We start from the raw sequence: 23,041 nt of genomic DNA on the forward strand, positions 1-23,041 counted from the left end.
CCGTAGTAAACGTGTAAACAGTACAAGTTTGGATCTCCTTTCTTTGCATGGATTCTGGATTTCAACGAGCGTCTGAACAGTGCAGTGGGCCGAATATCGAGCTACCTTCACGCAGCCACCATATAACTAGCTGGCCGATAACACAAAGGGTGCCCATCAGTTTTCATTTGTAGTTGAATATTTCTCGTTAAAAAGCAAGAAAAAATGGCCAGGCACACGATGATGTTTATCGCCACAGTGCTGGGATTGTTCTTCATCTACAGCGGCTTTGCAAAACTGAATCCGATGTTAAACGCCGACCTGCATTCGAACATGGTGAGTTTGTTGTGCCCATTCTTGAAAATCACGCATTCTCGAGAATGGGCATGCACATTCTCGAGAATGGGCGCGCATTCTTAAGAATGAGCGCCCATTCTTAAGAACGAGCACGCGTTCTTAAGAACGAGCGCTCATTCTTAAGATTGGGTGGGATTATCACGTGCACAATTTATGAATTTTGCCCAATCTTAACAAACATTGCACGACATAATTATGTTAAATGAATTGTATAGCGGTTAAAAGGGAAACAATTCATATAAAGAGGAAAGAAAATGTTCTATGCTTCTGTACTCGTATAACTACGATAATTTGAATCAAATTAAACCTGTTATTATTGCTTTTTTCTGCCCACTATGGGAAGTTTTGTAATAACGGAGGACTGGGAACTAGTCTGGGAAGTGCTTTGTTTAGGCTAGACAAGTTACAAGTCCCTGCATGTATCATATGCGTGCCACGAAAAAAAAACGATGTCCAGAAGCTGCCAAAATTGCTCTTTTGACTAGATAGAATCCAGCTCTGCGACGTTATGGTGGGATGTGAACAATAAATTGGTGGCAATTTAAATGGGAAATAGCATTAGCACTATGGGATGTCACAGTATTCATTCTCATTCTTCACATTCTTTATTCTTACGTCCCCCCCCCCTCCCCCCCCCCCCGCTTTTATTATCCCAAAAATCAGAATTCTTTGCACTAGTATTATTATGTCTCTTATTTTTTCCCGGTCCCCCCCCCCCCCATATCAATACGCCTTTACTTATCATATCCACTCTACTTTTCAGTGCCTTGTGTTGCAACAGTATAATTATTGAGAATCAGTGAACGAGGATTCAGCTAGACTTGCCAAGCGCAGCCGGTGCTCGGCATCGACAAGACCGTTATCTTGTCGCGCATTCTCAAGAATGTGCGCTCAATCTGGAAGAGTTTTTTTTTGCCAAGATTGAGCAAGGATCCAGTTGCACATTCTCAAGAATGTGCATGCCCATTCTCGAGAATGCGTGATTTTCAAGAATGGGCACAACAAGTTCAGTTAAATTTTTAGTCTGGCTCCATGCCAACATTATCGTTGTAACTTCGTATTCACAAGATGGGAATCAGACCATTTTACAATTTCGGACTTTATTCCCCTTTAAAAAAATCCTCCAGAGCCACAAATCTGAAAAAGAAAAAGTAATAAAATGTTTGAGACATGTTAAAATAATAAAAGAAGAATAGGCTATTCTTATTTTTTGGGATGGGGGGGGAAAATCTTTAAAATGTCGCAAGCGGGGATCGGGATCGAACCCAGGTCTTCCAATCATGAGATTTGTTGCTTATCAACTATACAGGCCACAGGTGCTACACAATCATTGGTGGTAATTTAATATATCTTATCATTCAGCCCTATCTTAGAGAGTACAGCGCCCTCTGTTGATAGGTATTGCCGCCGGCAATATATTCACTATCATAATACATGGACATCACTAATTTTTCCCTGCAGTGACCTATAAAAGCCATTAGAAAGCGATAACAACATGTCAAATTTAGCATGGAAAATATTGAAGCGTTTACAGAGAACACACTTGGAATTTTTCAGACCCGTCTCATACTGTTTATTCACAGGGTTTCGATTGATGTCCAGTACGTATGGAACTCTTTCCTTGGGATGTGGAAAATTGCAGGCTGTTCTCAATAAAATGCTAGAATACTAAACAAATCACGTAAATATTTGTATTGACCATGTTCATGTTTAAATTTTGTGTTTTTTCTTCAGAAAAAGCATTTTGTCAACTATGCCCGGGTAGCGCCGCTCCGTACATACTTTGACAAGCGTTTCAAAGCCTCGGACTATCGGCAGTTTGTAGGCGGGATGGAGATCGCTGGAGGGACGGGGATGGTGTTGTTGTCGGGGCGACTGTCTCTACCAGCTTCGCAGCTCATTGTTCTCCTGTCAGCAGCTTTCATGATCCACACCCATATCGTCCTCGGGGACCCGGTCGCTCGGGCCGCAACGCTGATCGCGACATCCCTTATGGTCGTGGTCCAGATGCTTTTCACCATCTTCTCCGGGAAGAGCAAATCTCCAGACGATGCCGGGAAGAAAAAGAGAAGAAGTTCGGACGCCTCCGACGAAAAAGAGACCAAAAAAGACATCCCTGCGCCAAAAAATGAGAAAGTTATCAAGGACGGAAGCCCGCGAGAAAAATCTAAAGCCAAGAAACAGACTCCTAAGAAGAAGAAAACCAAAGCTAATTGATTGGGGAATATGCAGTGGTCTTAATAGATGTTACGTCCCAAATATTGTCCCAACTAAAGTTGGGATGATCCCAACTACAGTAAGGATCATCCCAACTATAGTTAAGAACTCCCCAACTATTGTTGGACTGTCCCAACAATAGTTGGCACTGTCCCAACCATATTTGCGACTGTTGTCCTAGTTGGATCGTAACATGTATGTTGATCATTAGCAATAGGACCGATTTAAAACGGCGGGCTCAGCACGCAAAAAAAAGATGAACAACTCAGACAAAATGCATTTAGACAACTACAGAGTACTAGTTCTAGTATCACTTAAATTTATGCCATTGTGTTGGTATTCTGCTTCATGTGTCTTTAATTCTGTTCTGTTCTACCTGCAGTAACGCTCCTAGTCTTTTGCACTTCAAAACCCATTAAGTTTTGCCTATAAACACTTTTGCCCATAGATTTAGCACCCACGCTTCAAAGTCCTTCAAAATATTTCAGTTTAATATCATTTTTCTTTCAAGCTGTGATTTTAATTTTTAGATATTTAAACTAAATTCATGCAAAGGAAACTAGGTTTTTGCAATGAATCGGTAAAAAATTCCTTTTTGAATCTAATCTGGACAGATGATTTTTATTGAGATTTTTTTATTTCCACAAAACACATAGCAGTTTGTCTGTGATATCTGTGAAGACAATGGCATAATTTTCATTTGAATGCTTTATCAGGTATCAAGTACAGTTTTTTAACTGGTTTATGTACAATATACTGATTAGTAGTGCTGTGTTGTACAGTGTTTCGTTGCCATTCCATTTAAATGTTTAAAACATTGGTGAATTGTGAGTTTCAACATTTAGAAAATGAAACATACATGTACACAGCTAGAGCAGCTCTACTATGCACTTTTTAGCCTTTGACTTTCACATTTCCTTATTTTGTATCTCTTAAATCTGCCTGTTCTTCTTACGAGTGCCATTTCTGGGATCTTGCCAACTCAAAAGTTTGCATTGTGTTGGAGATTATGGACATGTTACACCCAACTACTGCTGTCGCCCAACTATAGTTGGGACAGCCCCAACTAGAGTTAGGCCAGGCCCCAACCAGTCCACATTATAGTTGGGGCAATCCCAACTGCAATTGGGACGGTGCTTTACTTGGGATGTAACAGACATGTGCGTACATACAGGTATGAGAATTGATGTTTTCCAATAATTTATTGTAATACAGGTATTCATGTTTCTGAAATTTCTGAAAATCTTGCTGCCAGACTTTGAAATGTATATACTTGTGAAGTGTATTTGTAAATGGTACGTGATTGTGTTAAAAAGTTGATTTTAGGAAATCAGTAAATGTTTAATGACTGTTGTGTTACAATTTTCAATGAATAATTTTAAGACATTGTGGCCTGAGATAAGTATTAGAAAAAAAGGATGTACATTGTTTTAAATTTTGAGAGTAGTAAGATGACCATTTTACATTTACATGTATATATATGCACTAATATGTCAAAGAACCGTAACAGGTGTTCATTTTTTACCTTTTTTTCCCCTCAAAATAAACCACAAAGGAACTGAACAGATGCATGCACGTAGCCAGTTTTCCATTTGTGGTTTATATCCTCTAAAAACTCAGTGATTTTGCGTGATCCCTACTGCATGGCATAAACAGGTTAATGGCTTCTGAATATATAGTGCCGTTGAGCAAAGCGATCGACAATAAATTAGGGATAGGCAACGTAAAGGCGTAAAAGCTCAGTTTGTAGAGCATCAATACGGTTTTCCGAAGGCCGCAGGTTCAAACCCCGCTCCGGTCAAGTTTTTTCGTTCACCTTTGAAAGTATCATAACCAGGTAGAGTTTGTTTTATCGTTCTGTGCCTTTGTACTCCGGTTTCATTTTCAGATATCGCCTATGTACGTGTACTTTTCTTTTATAGCATAGCATGGGCAGAGTAAAAAATTGTCCTCATTGGGTATTATTGAGTGATATGTGTTATCTCTGGTTGGCAAATCTATTCCGATCGAGGCTGTATGCATTGTACATGTATGTCTTTTACGGAAGAAGGGGAAACATAGGGCTGGGGTGAAGCTTTGAAGAATGCGGTCCACTTCATCGTTTTCAGACACTGGAGTGGATGCGATGATTATTTAAAACTTAGGAATGTGTAGTTTTAAATAATCGTCGCATTCACTCCCGTGTCTGAAAACGATGTAGTGGAAAGCATTCTTCAAAGTTTCATTTCCCCCTTAAATTGATTGTCCCTTAGAAATTGGTAAACCCCCTCCCCGAGTGGGTATGTAGGGGGAGGGGGGGGGGCGAATTTGTCGCTACAGAGACGGTACGGAACCATTTTTCCTGTATGAAATAAATAAAAAGAACTCGATACGGGAGAAACTGTAGATTCTATAAGAATTCTATTAAAGTGATTACCATGCCAATTTTTATTTTAAATTGTTATTAAGTTTTACTGGTTTTCACTATGCAACCATCCCTGATATATATCTCACCATGTTTTCTCAGATTATGCAAGATGACTGTGGAGCAATAAACCCAACTTCGGTGTAAAGGTCAATCGAGGTGTTTTTAACGTCTATTTTCTTTTCCCCTTTCATATTACCACCGAAGAAGAACGCGGTTATTTCCCTTTTTTTCAGTCGAGGAATAATGTCTTCAATTTTATTTGATTGTGCATTTTTTTGGAGGAGTTGATAACCGCATAAGATATGTTTTGTTTTGCCCGTTACGTTTTTAGGAATCAGTGTGCTTGGCATGTGATACACCTTGCGGATTTTTTCCCATGTCCATTTGTTAAGTCGGTTCAAGTCGTGGAATGTAATAAGTAAGCCGCTATCACTTTATGCGAGTTGGCTCCAGAACAGTGTTGTAGGTCTCGAGACCGGTCACCACTGGTCTCGGGAGAGTGTGGTCTCGGTCCCCTTCGGTCTCGATTTTTTGGCTTGTCTCGAGGCTCAAAATAGAAAACGGGCTCATCCGAAACGGGCTACTAAACTTCATAATTTCGTAATTTGTCATTGCAAGACAACCGTGCCCGGAGATCAGACAGTCATGCGAGCAGATTTAGGCACATTTCACGCGAACCCGATCCCCAGCCAATCGGAATCAACTTTAGAAACTGTGACGTCATTTCGATCAGAAACGTGAACTAAGCTGTTGATTGGTCAATGTTTTTGTAAAACAACAACGGGTTGCGGAAAACCCGATGCAAGGCTCCCGCTGAATGGTCAGATGAGTAGTTACGTGATCGACGTATTATTGCAATTACTTTTGTATTCATATAGGCCTATTTTTGGACTCCACGGTAATTACCTTGGGTAAAGTACAAACGCAACCTCATTTCCCGGGTCCACTTGATGTTCGTCCTTGTTTACAGGAGAGAGCGTTGAGTGGGAGCGTACTGCCATGGGGACGAGATTATAGTCATATGCACGTGAACCACTTGCCCCGTTCCTATAGTCTTGTATAAACAGTGCAATAGATTATGACAAAGAGATTTGGTTTAAATATTAACCAATGTACGTCAAGTTCAAAGTGTGACCCACGCCATGTTTGCGGACTTCATTCGTGATATCTTCACAGTTGAGATTTTTACAACCCGTCTGGGACATCTCTGAACGAAAAGGCACCAACCATAAGAATGTAAGTAGTTTTTAAACTCTTATATTTTGATTCTGTCCAATATACATGTATTCATTTTATCTCGTATTTCTCTTGCTTGTTACTAGTTCTCGTGAAGTTTAGAATAGAACCAGTATAACAGTAAGGAATATCGCTAAACGCAAAGGCAGTATCAGTTGGTAATTTACTAAACTTGTAACTCGGATATCTTTGGATATTTGTTCTGTAAAATATATTCGTTTTATTTCTCTTGCTGTTTACTACTCTTCATAATAACCTGGTTCGTCATGGTTTATAATAGAACCAGTACCAGTATAAACCTTGATGAATATTTCTGAACTCAAATGCACAATCTTTAAGTTTGTTATTTGGAGGACCGATATTAGTTGGTATCATATTCTGCCAAAATACTCGCTTTATTGTTTTCATGTTTTGTAGTAAGTAGCACCATTAAAGGGACACTGCGGTCTGGAGAGCTTATGTCGGTTCACATTAACCACTTCGCGCCGGGATTATTTTTGCAAAATTTGCCAGCCAACTTCTGATATACAGCCAAAACGCATCATTCGCAAGAGTATTTTTAACCGTATTGGTACGATATTTCTCGCCAAGACCTATAGGTCATGATTATAATCATGTCTCAATCCTCTGGGTGTGCACTGGAGCATAAATTGTACAACAATAGGCCGTGCACAACGGCCAATTCAAGATCAACACACGGTCCGCCTCAACAGACTTCATGGACTTTCTATGTGTTGTGTGTAAAAGGCACGAGGGATTAGTTTTTTAAGACTTCACCCGGAGGCGAGTAGAAGGCACTCTTGACGTCTTAAACCCGTCAGCCGTGCCTATATGTGAAAAAAAACCCAGCAAGTGCGTGTTATCCGCCGCGAACTGGTTAATACTCCTGGATGGAGAGTTGGGGTGAATCTGCTTGCCCAAGAAGTCAAGAACACAACTTATTGCCAACGGCAGGATTCGAACCCCTGACCCTCTGATCACCACCCCTAACCACCCTCTCCTCTCTTCCCCAAAGTACCATGCAAGTAACCCAGGTCAACAGTCCGGCCAACGCAGCAGGCTACGGCCGGCGTCGAGCGGCCAGGATACCCCATGGAGTGCCCGGTCTAGTCGGGACCTCCATCGTCCAGCTGATCCTCGGAGGTATAACCACCGGGCTCGGCATTGCAGCCATCTTCGTTGAGAGCGCGTGGTTTAATTCCGGTTGGGCGGTCTGGACTGGAACTGTGGTAGGCCTAGGTGTTTATTTTACACAAGGAAATCGTGAAAAAAACTCAAAGATTTTCGTGGTTTATAATGAATGTGGTTCTAAAAGACTAGGCACAACGTGGCCGTAATAAAGAACCACTAAAGAACATTCAATTTTCAATAATTCGAACGCATGAATTAAAAACAAATTGAGTGCCCCTTTAGGAGTTCCGTACCATATACATGTAGTAGTTTTTTTTTCCAAGGCTGTAATTTGCAACTTTAATGCCAGGCGAACAACATGACCTAACGTTCAACAAATCAGAGTGTTCAAGCTATCAAGTTAGATTTACAGTCCCGGTACCATTAAAAGTGATGGCCCTTTTTTTCGCCCAATTGTATGCACAGTTATTTTTAAGTTGCAGTTTTATCACTGTTATCAATGTTGATGCTGCTTGATTGATTTATTATCATTTGGTTCTTTATCTGATTCGGCCAAACTTCTTTGTCCCTTCAATTATACAGTTTTTCGTGGTGACTGGTATCCTGGGCATCATCCCTGCTTGCATTAACAGGAACAAATGCTTGGTAAGAATTGCATGAACATAGACTGTTATATTCTAGATACCTTCATAATTACGTAGATATTGTTGAGTAATATCCCCCCATTGTATCTGCCTAGCTAGTCTCCTTCCAGTCACCTTTCTCGCTGACTAGTTTTATTGACTAGTTGTTACCTGCTTGTGTCTTAAACTGGTTTAGGCTGGTGAAAATATCGAGAGCCGGGCAGCGAATTTTCTCAGTTCCCAAACTACATCGGCAATCCGCATACATGGTTGTTAAGTGCCCTAGTAGGCCTACGATACTTTCATGATACGTACGCAGGTATCTAATTATTTTTTTCCCCACAATTTGGCGAGCAGTGCGATAGCTCCGTCGATACAGGTCGTCATTTTGCACCGCGACGGTTGCGGGTTCGAATCACCGTTTTGTACCCAATTTTTTTTCTTTTCTAACCTGAGGCTTTGGAGGATTTTGTTAACAGGGTAATAAAGTCCGAATCTCATAACGTTCGAATTCATTTTTTTTCTTCTAATTTTATATTAATTTTTCTTCTCATGTTTTTACAAAAGTAAAGTCCAAAACGCCATAGCGTACACCCATATGCGGATGTCGTTTGGGAGAAAAAAAAAATCGCAGCCGGGCAGTGCTATCATATAGGATTACCCCAATTGAATGGGCTAAATCCGGCCCATTGTGTACATGAGATGCATGGCAAAGTTTTCCAGTGAAAAGCCGTTCTAAATAAATCGCAGTATTCCGAGATTGGAATCAGTAATCAGTATTTTGTGATCTTGCGGGTAATTCGGCCTGTACTTGGGACAGATTGCAGAAATATTGCTGGAGATCAAGCATTTTGTGACTTGTGGCTTTCCACTCGGGGGATTTCGTTCACAAAAACCCTCAACTTGTTTGCATTTTTCGTATAGAGGCGAGGGGCTACATCTAGACCTGGGCCCATAGATTGGCAACCATTTTTAGGGGTGTTTCGGGGAGTGGAATATAACAAGAATTGACGGGGCTATCTCTAGTAAAATTAAAAAGAAAATTGTTGTACAGGTCGTAATCTTTATTTTCTAGTTTAAAAAAAAAACACCACACATTGCCGCCTTGCTCCTGAGCGCCACCAGGCGGCGCTTTTTTCTGTCCGATTTTGTGTTGTTTTTAATGAGCGCGTGTTTGGTGGAGTAGAACCATAGATCGCCGACCTGGGCCCAATTTCTTGGCTCTGCTTACCGTTAACGAAAAATCCCTGCTTACTATAGCAGAATATTCCCTGCTTACTGTAAGCGTATTTCACGGGTTAGCGAGGCATTTTGGCTTCTGCGCACGCGTACATCCCATAACTAAGGATTCTGTGCTTACAGGGTTAGCACAGAATATTTCTGCTAGCGCGGTTAGCACAAAATGGTGATCGTAAACGTGGAATACGGTTAGCAGCGCCATGAAATTGGGCCCATTGATCTCCCCAAGTTGATGTAATAGCGATCAGTGTCTGCGTCGTGTTAAGCTAATGTGCGCATGTTAAAAAATGACGCAAACAACAGATTAGGGACAGTTGTGTTTGCTGCCACCAATCGTCTCAAAAGTCTTCACTTTCGGACCAGCTTCACCAGGCTAATTATACCTCGTTATAAAAAGGGCAATATAGACGGGGTGCGTTTTCATAGGCCATTAAATCATTAATTTTTCATTCTCTCTTGAATACAGATCATTGCTTTCTTGGTAATGTCCATCCTCTCTTCGGTCTTTGCTGGTGCGCTGTTGATTGGGTCGGCCATCGGTGCAGCAGCGGAGAGCGGCGAACCTAGTTGCAATCTCTACCAGTATTGGGATGGATGGCGTTGCGCCTATAACTGGGTACAACCATACATTATTGTTATTATACGAACCTGTGATGACTTTGCAGAACAAGTGTTCAACTACTCGTGAAATAACAACTTGAGTACTTGCCCAGAATTGTGATAAAAACATATATTTGGGGAAGTTTTCGAATGATTTCTTCCTGACTTGAAGGTCAGCTATACCAGTAACCACTATTGACGTTTCGGCATCGATGACGGCGATTTTTTTCACTGACATGAAGTTTAGAATTTCTTCTTCCGTTATAATTTAACATTTCATTTCTACTGGGCATAAGTTTCTGAGAAACACAACGTTCAAAAGGCCATGTTTTTTTGGGATGCATGAATTTCACCTCTCCTGTTATAGCGTTTAAGTACGTAATCGCATTAGTTTTGCTTGACAACTGGCCAAGCTTCGCCTTTGCAACCATAATGGCTGAATAATCACAAGTTTCTCCCAATTCCTCACTGACCAGGAATCTCGCTTTGCCGTGGATGTTCTGCTTGTGGGGGTTTCTTTGGCTGAGCTTGTCTTTAGCATCATTGGCTCGGCGCTCTGTTGCTACGGCCTGTCCACTTACATGCCCAACACCCCCGAAACGGTATGTGTACAACAATAACTAATAATAATAATAATAATTCTTATATAGCGCTTTTAACTAAGATCAAAGCGCTTTACATTATTATTACCCCTAATCATTGGGCCAATTAAACATTCCATATACCATCTCGGCTCCCTGGGGAGTATACAGCTCGATGCAGCCTGTTAGGCGCAAGGAAGCTAATTCAATCACAATAACCATCACTGCCCTCATAGGTACCCATTTACTCCTGGGTGGAGAGAAGCAATGAGTGACAAAGTGCCTTGCCCAAGGGCACACGCACCATGACCCCGCCAGGACCCGAACCAACAACCTGCAGCTTTACCTGCAGACCATGAATCAGTGCCCTTAACCACGAGGCCACAGCAAATAAAGACAAATAAAATCGTTTGCATTTATCCCAAAAGTCACCAACCGACTCATTATTAAAAAGCTTACTTGGATTAAAGATAGTAGTGGTACTAAAACACCCTGTGAAATTATTCCGTCTGGCTTGCTGAAATGTAGGTTATTTCTAACGATCAGTCAATGTTGTCAAATTTTGGGGAAATAAAGATTATTAATAAATAAATTATTATTATACAAGAAAGCATGTTTCGTGATCGAAAGCTTGTGCATGGTTTTTCACTATTTCTCAAAAGTGTAATATCCACTGAGCTGAAGCTTTAACAGGTTAGGTTTTGAACATATTTTTCGAGTGGTGTCATTATTGGAAACCAACAATGATCAGCAAAAAAAAATCATTTGCCTTTCAGAATCGAATTTGTGTGGTTATTAGGCCTACGTTTCTATGATTGTCTCTATGGCCGCTTTAAAGTAAACAGTTTTTCTAACATTTTTCAATTGACAAAGCCCATTCACAGCTTCTACATTATCTTTTTTGATTCATGTTTCATTTCAGCACCTAATTTTTACGAGATTTTGGTTTTTTAATTATTTTGAATTGAGGAGATGCAGGTTCGATATGTCACTCAACAGCAGCAGATGCAGCAGCCTGGCACTCAGTTTGTTCCCGTCATAAACACCCAGCAGCCACAGCCGCAACCGCAGCCGCAGCCGCAGCCGCAGCAACAACAACCATATCAGATGCAAGCTGCACCAGCAGCGGCCCCAGTGAAAGGTAAACGAAGTAGCCAACCGATATACGATAGCAATGCCTGACTCAGTATGGACCAATCCACTAAGCCCCGCCCACTGCGCACCTGGGCAAATTAACAAGTGCTCCTCCCCAATGCCACGCTGCATTTTCCTGCCGCGCGCATCATACGCGCGTGCACGCATGTCGGACTTTTGTGCACGCACGTCGGACATAAATCACAGCTGTGATTGGTCAGAATACCATAGGGCGGTGCTTACTGGATCGGTTCATTGGTAGTCAGTCAGTCAGCAAAAATTCATTCAGTCAGTGAGATAGGTACAAAGAGGACAATGCGAACTTTACATTGGTCATTGCTATAAGTTAAATTACTGCCTGTCTTTAATAAACTGGTTAATCTTTTTGAATTAATTAAGTTAGCAAGCTTACGTTGGGTTGACATTGGACATAAAAATCTCCTGACTGATATACAATTACCAGCCAGGCCTATGGTGTTGTCATTATTATAATAGACCATTATTTTAAACGAATGAGGGCGCCTTGGGACGCCATTGTGGGGTATAAACAGATGTGAATCCGAGGTTGGTAACGTAAATTAAAATTTACAAATTTACAAATTTAAAATCTCTAATTTTTTTAGATTGCAGTAAAGTAAAGTTACTGCTTCAATAAACTAGTATCGTCCAGTCTGGAAAATGGCGTCCGGATGCATTCCCTGAAAAAAATATGACTTGTTGAGTAACTTGTTAATACCGTACAGTTGATGTATTTATTTTCAAGATTTTAATTTTCTTGCACAGGTGGATACTTGGTGAGTTCCCCGTATGCTGGACAAGGCCTGTATCCTACCCAGCAGCTCGGGGTAGCTACCCAGCAGGTAGGTCTTCAAATTCCCCCGCAGTACTCTGGGAGAACCACCCCACTCCTTGATGTCTCCCAGCAGCATTCGGGACGCAGCACTCCTCAAATGGTTTATGTCCAACAGCCTGCCGTTGTTCCTGTTCTTGTGCCTCCACAGCCGAACGTGGTTCCTCAACCACAAGTGGGTCTTCAGACGGTGCAGGCGAGTTTCCAGCAATCGGGGGTTCCTGTCCAACAGGGAGGTGGTTCCCAACAGGTAGAGGTTGGTTCCCAACAAGTAGGGATCGGTTCGCACCAAGCGGGGATAGGTTCCCAACAAGTTGGCATTGGTTCCGATCAAGGAGGGCTTGGTTCCCCACAGGTGGGGAATGGTTTCCAGCCGATAGGTGTTGGTTCTCAGCATGTTGGAATCAGTTCCCCGCAGGTTGGAATCGGTTCCCCGCAAGCAGGAGTTGCTCCCCAGGAGATGGCTTCCCAGCCAGAAGGGATGGCTGCTGATCAGCCGGCCACGTTCCAGGGATCTGATGAGAAGGAGACGGTTGAGGATCAGGAGGTTAAAGAATTGGAAATGGGAGGAGACGAGCAGTACCGGGACGACAAGCTGCTCCTGGCCGACACAGATTAGATCCTTTTGATTTGGTAGTAATCGTAACGGATTAGAAAGTTGTCAGAAAAGAATGACTATAATCTGTAGTAATCAAAACTGATCGGAATCTGTAGTCATCGCAACAGATCGGAATCTGTGGTTATCGCAACGGATTAGAATCTGTCGTAATCCCAACAAATTAATATATGTAGGCCTATGGTATTCTCAGCGGATGGTAGATTTTGTAGTTATCGTCACATAATAATCATAATCTCGAGTATTCGAAACAGAGAGATCATGCAAATTGTTGCATGCATAATAGCAAAAGAATCATACATTTCAAGAATAACGTCGCCAAATGAATGGTTAAAATGCCCCTATACCTGTAGAGAGAAGTGGCACAAAATTAATTTTTAAAAAAATCAAAAGGCAAACTGGAATTTAACCACTTATTTTTTTCGTGTATTCCAATATGGCGGCTTTCAACAAGTTAATACAAGTAGTATTATAATTGGTATACAATATGATTTCTTTATGACTTATATCATTGCCCTTGTATATATTGTTAGTTCACAATTCTTCACGAATTTTCGCTAAGTAGTGGTGCTAATTGAATCCACTATAGTTTAAAAAGCCGTTTTATGGCTTAAGAATATTTTTGTCGCATTAATAGTTTTTAAAAATGCCCTTGATTCTCCGTACATTTGTGATGGATGGGACTATAGTGGCAACGAATAAATAGAAAATCTAAGGGCAAACTTGAATGTAACCACATTATCAAAACAATTCACATATATACATCCCTATTTGAATTGTTTTCGTTTTGCTGAAAGAACACCTACCTTTTCTGTTATCCGCGGACAGAATTTAAAACGGTGGTTGTTTTTAGAATTCCGTTACTTGAAAAGTACACAAGTGATTTGAATGATTCTTGTACGAAATAAAAGCTTATTAATTGGACTTTTATATCTTAGATTTTGAAAGTGCTACATGCAGAACTTCATTAAATAATTGGCCATGCCATTTGGGTTTCCTTTTTGTTTTTACTCACCCTGCATAAATGAAACAGAGTGATTTCTATATGGCTTATCGTAGCCCCTGTACATTGTAAGTTTCTTGGCGAAGTAGTAATACTTATTGAATCCTACATGGTGAGTAAAACCAAAAATTACCAACTTGAACAATATTTTATAAATATTTGGCTTACCTCATTTCACATCAAAACAAATAGGGATAAAGTACTACTTTGTATTGACTTTTAACTGTGAAAATTTCACGTAATTTGCATACTCTATTTCCAAGTTATGTCTATTTCAATTTAAAGATCCCAAAACTCGGGTGGAAAGCCGAGTGATCATTTACGTTCTACGAACCGAACCGATGAATGCCTATTGAGTTCAATGAAACGTGGACGCGTAATCTGTAATACTCATCCAGCTCAATAGGTTCTATAACAATTGGTTCTTTTAGTGAAACGTTCATAACTCCTGATAACATGGGTCAATTTCAGTAATTATTTTTTTTTGAGATGAGTGGAAGAAGATGTTCTTTCAGATAAACATTATTGGTGTTTCAAACTAGATTGCTTTTGAAGAAAATATTAATTAATTTGGGTAACTTTCTTTGTGACTCACCCTGTATTGATATTCACATCATCCAGCGATTCGATATTAGACAAAATACTGATATGTTTGCCTGTCATTAAAGTCGGCCATTACAGCGCCGAATTCTGCTCATCAAAAATGACATGAAAAGTGCTATCTTTATCGATTATTTTAGGTCTAGATGAATTAGAAATGAACAGTAGAATTAACAAGGTTTGAATGAGAAACCATCCATACTGTTTTCATAAAATAATTAGCAAAAGAAGGGGGAAGAAATAAGTAAAGTCTTGGCATTGCGTGTCATCAGGTACAAACGCAACCTAAAGTGCAAGTGTCATGAACCATTGATGACCCTATGCCTGTATATTTGTAAACACTGCAATTCCAAATAAAGACCATTACAAAGAGAGTTGGTTAATTATTAAGCCAAGTGCGTCAAGTTCAAAGTCTGAACCACACCATGATGGAGCACTACGTTCGTGATATATTCACAGTTTATAATAGAACCCGTACCAGCAAGGAATATCTCTGAACGCAAAGGAACGACACGTAGGTTAGTAAACCTATACTCTGATGTACTTTGATAGTTTGATCGGTTAAATCATGCGTTTTATGTTGTGACTTTCCACTATGTAGAACCAACAAATATCGTTTGATTTTTGATGTGTACATATTCGTTTTATTTTGTCTTAGCTTAACTCTTGATGATGTTTCTTCGCATCGAATAGAATCTATGAGCAATAATAGAACAAGTATTTATACTCAGAAATCCACGGATATTTGATGTTTTGTTAAATCCATTTTTGGCCTGCTCACGAATGATCTCGTCTCTTTCTTGCTTATGAGTTCCCGTCACACATAATGTTTGTTATATATTTTTGAAGACATTATCTGTTCATTTGCACACTTTTAATAACATTGATAAAACCCTGCCCAACATTGGTTTGAAATTATCTGAATCGCTGGGTACCGGTAACTCTATGGATGGGACACCAGTCCATTGCAGGTTACTCCCATGTAATGACGGCATCCATTTATACTCCAGGGTGGAGAGAGGCTAGTGGGGGGTGAAGTATGCTCACCCAATTAATGAGTAAGGACACAACATACAGGGTGAGTAAAAAAACCCGAAACCCAAACTTTTTGTGATCCGTGGACAGAACTTTTAAATGGTGGTTGTGTTCAAAATTCCGTAAGTTGAAAAGTACATCAGTGATTTGAATGATTTGTATACTAAAAGAAAGCTTATGAATTGGGCTTTCATATCCTAGATTTTGAAAGTGTTATATGCAGAATTTCACTAAAACAATGGTCCCGACAATTGGGTTCCGTTTTTTTTTTTATTCACCCTGTATTGTCGGCGGCAGATTCGAACCCCTGACCCTCTGATAATCGGTCAACAACCTAACCACTAGACCACATCTCCTATCCTTCCCTAAGAACCATGCAAATAACCCAGGCCAACGGTCCGGCCAACGGAGTGGTCCAGCAGCAGAGCCCCGCCGTAGGCTACGGGCGCCGAGCCGCCAAGACACCCCATGGAGTGCCCTGTCTGCTTGTAGTCTCCATCTTCCACCTCGTTCTCGGAGTACTGAGCGTTGGACTCGGCGTCGCAGCAATCATCCTTCAGTGTGCGTTTTATGAGTCCGGGTGGGCGATCTGGAGTGGAACCCTGGTAAGTTTTTACACAATGAAATCGTGAAAAAGTTCAAGATTTTAGTGGTTTATGTGTGGCACTAAAAGACAGGCACAACGTGGCCGCAATACAGAGCCCCCAAAGAGACATTTAATTTTTAATAATTCCTACACATGTATTAAACACAAATGTTGAGTGACCCTTTAGGTCTGTACCATTGTAGGGTTTTAAATGCCAGTCGAACCACATAAGCTAACTTTCAAAAAATCAGAGTGTTCATGCTATCAAGTTAGATTTACCATTAATGTGATGGCCCTTTTTTACACCCATTTTTATGCACAGTTATTTAAATTATTCTTCCTTCCAATTATTTAGTTTTTCGCTGTGACTGGTATCCTGGGCATCATCGCTGCGTGCATTAACAGGAACAAATGCTTGGTAAGAATTTCCTGAACATGTTTTTTTTTAACCTTTGCTTCGGCTTCTGCTTCGGCATTGCATCCTACTTCTGAATCACTGAGAGGCAAACTGAACGAAAATATTCCAACTTCTGTCTTCATATCAACCGATTGAATGTTCCTGAAGCATAACAGGCACAAAAATGCAGCTGGAGTTCCAGAAGTTGGGGGCCTAAAATGTCATTATAAGCCGAAGACGAAGCCAAAGCCAGTCGTTTCGAAAACGCTCATAGACTTTTATTCTAGATGACTTCATAATTACGAAGATATTGTTAATTAGTACACCCCCCCCCCCCATTTTATCTGCCTAGCTAGTCTCCTTCTAGATACGTTTCTCGCTGTCTGGTTTTATTGACTGTTACCTATATATCAACACTGGTTTAGGCTGGTGAGGGCCGGGCAGTGCTATCACATAGGATTACCCCAATGAGTGGGCTAAATCCGGCCCATTATTTAAACCAGATGCATGAAAAGACTTCCAGTGAATAGCCATTTTAAATCAATCACAGTCTCTTGAGACACTTGGTGGCAGCAAACACATACCGGTTCATGTTTGCATCCATTGCAACCTCGTTGCCATGGTGTCGAGCACTAAGCTAGCACCACTACTTTACTATTGGAAACGCGGTTAAAATTAAAGTAAGCCCTGGAGACGAGGTTGCATCCATTAATCTCCATTTTTTGTGTCATGTTTAAGCTGATGTGCGCATGTTCAAAATGGACGCCAAGAACAGAAAAAAAGGATCGTTGCCTGTTTGCTGCCACCAAGCGTCTCAAAAGTCTCCCATTGAGGAAAAAAAACTTCTCAAGCTTAGCGTCACCAGTCTACCTATGTAGTCTTGTGATAAAAGGGCAATGCAGACCGAGTGGATTTTTTGTAATCGATTTTTTGTAGATCTTTTGTAATCGGCCATTTAATCGTATAGTTTTAATTATATCATCTTAAATGCAGATAATCGCCTTCTTGGTCATGTCCATCCTGTCTTCGGTCGTTGCTGGTCTACTGTTGCTTGAAGCAGCTATCGGGGCAAGCTTGGAGATTCATGATCCTAGTTGCACGAAACAGTATTACTGGCACGACGGTCATTACGACAGTGAATACTGCGTCTCTTCCTGGGTAGGCATAATCAATCTTTTTTTAAATAATATTATTACTTTTTCTAAAATTAGGAGGCGGGGGGATCAAAGGTATTTCAAATAAGTTCGAGTTAATTACAAGTCAATTAATTTCACATCGCTTTTGAGTCTTTGTTAGAATATAGTATCAGATTGCCATCTGGCTTGAGACCGGATGGTTTCAGATAACTTGTGTCAAGCTGACTTACGATTGACCTGCAATCGATTTGTGATTGACTTGTGATGGATTGTGATGGATTTTTGATTGACTTGTGATTGCCGTGTGATTGACTTGTGATCGACGAGGAACTGACTTGTGATATTCTTGTAATCGTCTTGTGATCGACCTGTGTTTGACTTGTGATTGATTTGTCTTTACTTGTGGTCAACTTGTGATTACTTGAAACGATTGCTTGCAACTAAACGCATCCGTTTCTGACCAACTTCTCCCAATAGACCTTTAATATGCGTAGCAGCCATCTCAGAGAGCAATGCCTTTGTTTTACTGGGATGTGCATGAGTGAACCCTTTGTGCATTCATTGTTACTGAACTAAAATAACAAAAGTTGCCCTCTTCACTGTTCTTCTTCACTGACCAGCAATCTCGCCTTGCCGTGGACGTTGTGATCGCAGTGGTTGCTTTGGCTGACCTTATCTTTAGCATCGTGGGTTCGGCGCTCTGTTGCTACGGCCTGGCCAAATTCGTGCCCACCAACACCTCCGCTACGGTATGTACAACGATAACTAAAGACACATAGAACCATTTGCATTTATCCCCAAAATAACCTCCCTAATTATGAGTAAGATTTGAGGCTTTGCATGGTGGAGATACTTAATAATGTAAGGTTTGCGGAAACACCATGTGCGAATAATTTCTCAACTAAGTGAATGATTCTGAAAAGAACCGAAGGTTCGGAAAAGAACCAGAGGTTCTGAAAAGAACCAGAGGTATATACCAGAGGTTTATACCTCTGGTTCTTTTAGAACCATTCTCTTAGTTGAGAAATTATTCGCACATGGTGTTTCCGCAAACCTTTCTTCCTAATTATTATCAAGCTGACTTGGATTAAAGATCGTAGTGGTACTAAACTCCCAGTGAAATTATTCCGTCTGGCTTACTCTCATGTAGCAGAAACATGAAACGTAGGTGATTTATAACTATCAGTCAAATGACGGATTTTGTTGGGAAAAAATGTAAAGACGACACAGTGGTTCGTAATCCGGCTGTGCATGGTTTTTCACTGTTTTCGCGAAAAGTGTAATATCCACCGAGCAAAGGGTTAGATCTTGAACATTCTTGTTCGGTTTTCGAGTGGTGTTATTATCGAAAAAGAACAAAATGCATGCAAAGTAAATGATCCCATCAGCCTTTAATATCATAATCTATTCTGTAAAGAAGTAGGCCCTATGGTTCTCAAATGAACCACTGGTAAGGAGTGTTCCCCACGCTCTGGGCAGATTTAATAGTCTGTCCGTTCTTTGGAGTAAAGAGTTGGCAACACCTTTGCAGGCGCGGTTCTACGGGGGGCTAGGGGGGGCTGTAGCCCCCCCAAAATTTTGTCTAGCCCCCCAAAAATAAATTCCGTAAAAAAAAAATTGCATTAGCAAAAAGAAGGATTGCATGTGATGTACATGTGAACGGTCACCCCCTAAAGAAGAAATAGCCGTGACAAGGGTGCATTAGTTAATATAGTTCAAGGGCGGATCCAGGAGGGGGGGGGGGGGGCAAAGGGGGCCATGGCCCCCCCCAAAAAAAAACCACCGAAACCAATTATCTTTTTTTTTATGTGACATCGCAATTAAGGCAGGCAATGAGTACACCACCATCTTTTCCTCAAAAACAATTGGTTAAAGTGGTCAGAAATTGCCTCAGATCGCACCACAGAGCATGTAGAATCCAAAAATTGTTCGGGGCCCTTCAGCGGGCCCCGAACCCCACGCCGTAATTTTTTGGACCCACTTTTTGGGGGGACGAAAATTTGTTTTGGCCCCCACAAAAAATTGTGTTCTGGATCCGCCCTTGCTATAGTGTGAATGATTTTAGGATTTTATTGGCGCTCCCCATTGAAAATATGGCATGAGCCCCCCCCCCCCCCCCCACCACCTATTGATTTTCGGAGGCCTAAGTGTCTGGAAAAAATAACCGGTCAACATTTCAGCACGCTTCCCTAAAAAAAATTCTGGATTCACCGTGCTAGCCCCCCAAAAATATTGGCTCTAGAACCGCGCCTGCACCTTTGTCAATACCGAGAACATTTCTCGTCACCGCTTCTTGGTCACAGTGTCCAAAAATGTTGTTGTGATCAATGGACCATTGTGCAGTGAGGCGTGAGGGAAATTAAATGAAACTCGCAGGGGTTTAGGCCAAGGATTAGGGGTATCTGCACAACTACAAATATCAAAATTTACTGCGTTTTTTGCAGATCTTTAAAAAACATTTAGACGGACACTTTTTTGGGGACATACTGTGACAGAAGTTCATTTTATTTCAGTACCAAATCTTTGAAATTAAGAGGTTTTGGTTGTATTTTTTATAGGAGATGCAGGTTCGTTACGTACCTCAACAACAGCAGCTGCGGCAGACTGTTACCCAGTTTGTTCCCGTCATAAACACCCAGCAGCCGCGGCAACAGCAACCGTATCAGATGCAAGCCGCACCAGCAGCAGCAACTCCCGTGCAAGGTACGAAGAAGCCCGCCGGTGTATTTTGTTGCAGCATACATCTGCACCATATCTTGCGATCCATAGTTCATTACACTATCCACTAAGCCACTGTGGCATTTCTTTGAAATGCTTTAATGTACATGCATGACGCGGTAGCAATGGTGTGACGTCATTGTTATTTTCTTATGAATAAACATCGAACTAGCTGAATAATCATGATCCATTGACGATGGGTGCTGCAGATAAAAACACCGCAGCCCACCGATGCTCGGTTTGAGCGTCTAGGAACAAGACCAGGCGAGCCTAGCATAAAAGCTGGTCCCAGAGGGAAAAACATTATAGTCAATTGATTCACTTGAATTCTTTCCATGTATCCGATCTACACATTGGGCCGAATTTAGCCCATTGTTTGACAATATGGGTAATACTATACGACAGCACTGCCCGGTTTACAATATATCAGGGAGTCAGTTATTCATTCAGTCAATGCGATAGGTACAAAGCAGAACAAGGCGAACTTGAAATTGGGATTTCCGATAAAAGTGAAATAATTCTACTGCCTGTCCTTAAATGGCAGGAAAGCTATCTGACGTAAAGTTAAAAAAAAAATTACAGTGAGTTTTCATTGAATCATCGCCTGATTGACATGGTATAATAATTATGAGACCATATTTGGAACAACTGAGGGCGCTTTGGGACGCTATTGTGGGGTCTAGACAGACGAGAATCCGAGGTTAATGCCGTAAATGTGCATGTGTCGCTGCAGCCCAAAATTGGCAAGTTAAAAATTTCTAACTTTGAGATTTAAGAAAAGTTGCTTAGCCGACTTGTTAATACCGTACAGTTGGTGTTTTTATTTTCAAGATATCAATTTATTCGCGCAGGTGGATTCTTAGTGAGTTCCCCGTATGTTGGTCAAGGCCTGGTTCCCACCCAGCAGGTCGGAGTAGCTACCCAGCAGATAGGTCTTCCTCAACAGCACTCTGGCAGAAGCACCCCACTCCTTGATGTCTCCCAGCAGCATTCGGGACGCAGCACTCCTCAACTGGTTTATGTCCAACAGCCTGCCGTTGTTCCTGTTGTTGTGCCTCCTCAGCCGAATTTGGTTCCTCAACTGCAAGTTGGTCTTCAGAGAGAGCAGGCGATTTTCCAGCAATCGGGGGTTCCTATCCAACAGGGAGGTGGTTCCCAACAGGTAGAGGTTGGTTCCCAACAAGTAGGGATCGATTCGCAGCTAGTGGGCATTGGTTTCCAACAAGAAGGGGTTGGTTCCGAACAGGTTGGCATTGGTTCCCAACAAGTTGGCATTGGTTCTGAGCAAGGAGGGTTTGGTACCCAACAAGATGGCATTGGTTCCTATCAAGGATCGTTTGGTTCCCAACAGGTTGGCACTGGTTCTCAACAAGTTGGCATTGGTTCAGATCAAGGAGTGTTTGGTTCTCCTCAGGTGGGGATTGGTTTCCATCCGGTAGGAATCGGTTCTCCGCAGGTTGGAATCGGTTCCCCACAGGAGATGGCTTCCCAGCCAGCAGGGATGGCTGCTGATCCGCCGGCCACGCTCCATGGGTCTGATGAGAGGGAGACGGTTCAAGATCAGGAGATTGGTGAACTGCAAATGGGAGGAGACGAGCAGTACCGGGACGACAAGCTACTCCTTGTCGACACAGATTAGATTTTGGAGTAATCGAAGCAGATCAGACTCTATAGTAATTGCAACTTATTAGATTATGTAGTCATCTGAAAAGAATTGGAATAGGCCTATAATTTGCAGTAATCGAAACTGATCGGAATATGCGGTAATCGCAACAGATTATGTAGTTATCGCAAACGAACACATTATCGCAACAGAATGTAGTGATCGCAAAAGATCGGAATCTGTAATAATTGCAACAGACTAGAATGTACACGTAATAAAAGCAGCGGATGGTAGATTCTGTCGTTATCAGGAAAAAAAAAAGAATGATTATAAACTCCAGTAAATCGAGATTGTGTAATATGATGAGACTCGTGTATTGTATTCTGTGCCATTAAAAACCGTCATTAGGCTCAAGAATATTTTCGCCAAATTAATAGTTAAAAAATGCCCTTTATTCTCCGTACATTGATGATGATAATAGTGGCATCGAGTAAAAATAAAGGCAAACTTGAATGTAACCTTATTATTTTGACAGAGATTTATAAGAATATTGCAGCTATAAGCTCACAGTGTCATAGACGCATGGCGTCTATTTTATTTTTGACAGAGAGTGATTTCTTTATGGCTTATCATTATTTGTGTGTATATAAAATTGTCGTTTTAATTGTCTTCACAATTGTTGACGAAGTTTAGCTTAGCAGTGGTGCTAATTGAATCCTATAGGTATTTTGCATCATCCAGCATCATTCAGCCATTTTTTGTGTTCCAAAAATTCTGCTTTTCAATTTGTTCTAAAAATTGCTATCTTTATAAATCATTTTAGGCCAGGATGAAACAGAAACTATAGAGTTTATAACATTTGAGAGGTAAGCTTTGCTGTTTATATAAAATTGATTAATCGTCTTGTTGATTATCGGTAAACAAGCAAGAAGTGGGGGGAATGACGGTCCCCTCCCCCCCCCCCCCTTGATGAGATAATTTCAGAAATTGGTG

The 23,041-nt window shown here is 41.2% G+C and overlaps 3 protein-coding genes across 3 annotated transcripts; all 3 read left to right on the top strand.

The window, feature by feature from the left end:
- The first annotated feature begins 131 nt into the window (after positions 1-131).
- Positions 132-5,111, top strand: LOC119730723 (transmembrane protein 35A-like). Its single transcript, XM_038203740.1, has 2 exons — positions 132-315; positions 2,071-5,111. The coding sequence occupies exons 1-2, from the start codon at positions 205-207 to the stop codon at positions 2,551-2,553; spliced, it is 594 nt and encodes a 197-aa protein (XP_038059668.1). The 5' UTR covers positions 132-204; the 3' UTR covers positions 2,554-5,111.
- Positions 5,112-6,118: 1,007 nt separating this feature from the next.
- Positions 6,119-13,167, top strand: LOC119730606 (glutenin, high molecular weight subunit DX5-like). Its single transcript, XM_038203593.1, has 7 exons — positions 6,119-6,196; positions 7,212-7,425; positions 7,910-7,972; positions 9,656-9,805; positions 10,266-10,391; positions 11,349-11,511; positions 12,288-13,167. Exons 2-7 carry the CDS (start codon positions 7,216-7,218, stop codon positions 12,971-12,973), a joined length of 1,398 nt encoding a protein of 465 aa, XP_038059521.1. The 5' UTR covers positions 6,119-6,196; positions 7,212-7,215; the 3' UTR covers positions 12,974-13,167.
- A 2,805-nt stretch (positions 13,168-15,972) lies between these two features.
- LOC119730623 lies at positions 15,973-22,906 on the top strand. The gene is made up of 6 exons (XM_038203610.1): positions 15,973-16,213; positions 16,550-16,612; positions 17,585-17,749; positions 18,348-18,476; positions 20,286-20,430; positions 21,297-22,906. The coding sequence occupies exons 1-6, from the start codon at positions 15,983-15,985 to the stop codon at positions 22,082-22,084; spliced, it is 1,521 nt and encodes a 506-aa protein (XP_038059538.1). The 5' UTR covers positions 15,973-15,982; the 3' UTR covers positions 22,085-22,906.
- Positions 22,907-23,041: the final 135 nt, after the last annotated feature.

This window comes from Patiria miniata, unplaced genomic scaffold, assembly GCF_015706575.1.
Source record: "Patiria miniata isolate m_02_andy unplaced genomic scaffold, ASM1570657v1 HiC_scaffold_22, whole genome shotgun sequence".
NCBI lineage: Eukaryota > Metazoa > Echinodermata > Asteroidea > Valvatida > Asterinidae > Patiria > Patiria miniata.

Coding starts and splice junctions, on each gene's coding strand:
- LOC119730723 (XM_038203740.1), top strand. CDS start 205: ATGGCCAGGCACACGATGATGTTTATCGCCACAGTGCTGGGATTGTTC. Junction 316..2,070: donor CCGACCTGCATTCGAACATG/GTGAGTTTGTTG, acceptor TTTTTTCTTCAG/AAAAAGCATTTTGTCAACTA.
- LOC119730606 (XM_038203593.1), top strand. CDS start 7,216: ATGCAAGTAACCCAGGTCAACAGTCCGGCCAACGCAGCAGGCTACGGC. Junction 7,973..9,655: donor TTAACAGGAACAAATGCTTG/GTAAGAATTGCA, acceptor TCTTGAATACAG/ATCATTGCTTTCTTGGTAAT. Junction 9,806..10,265: donor GGCGTTGCGCCTATAACTGG/GTACAACCATAC, acceptor CTCACTGACCAG/GAATCTCGCTTTGCCGTGGA.
- LOC119730623 (XM_038203610.1), top strand. CDS start 15,983: ATGCAAATAACCCAGGCCAACGGTCCGGCCAACGGAGTGGTCCAGCAG. Junction 16,214..16,549: donor CGATCTGGAGTGGAACCCTG/GTAAGTTTTTAC, acceptor CCAATTATTTAG/TTTTTCGCTGTGACTGGTAT. Junction 18,477..20,285: donor CCACCAACACCTCCGCTACG/GTATGTACAACG, acceptor TATTTTTTATAG/GAGATGCAGGTTCGTTACGT.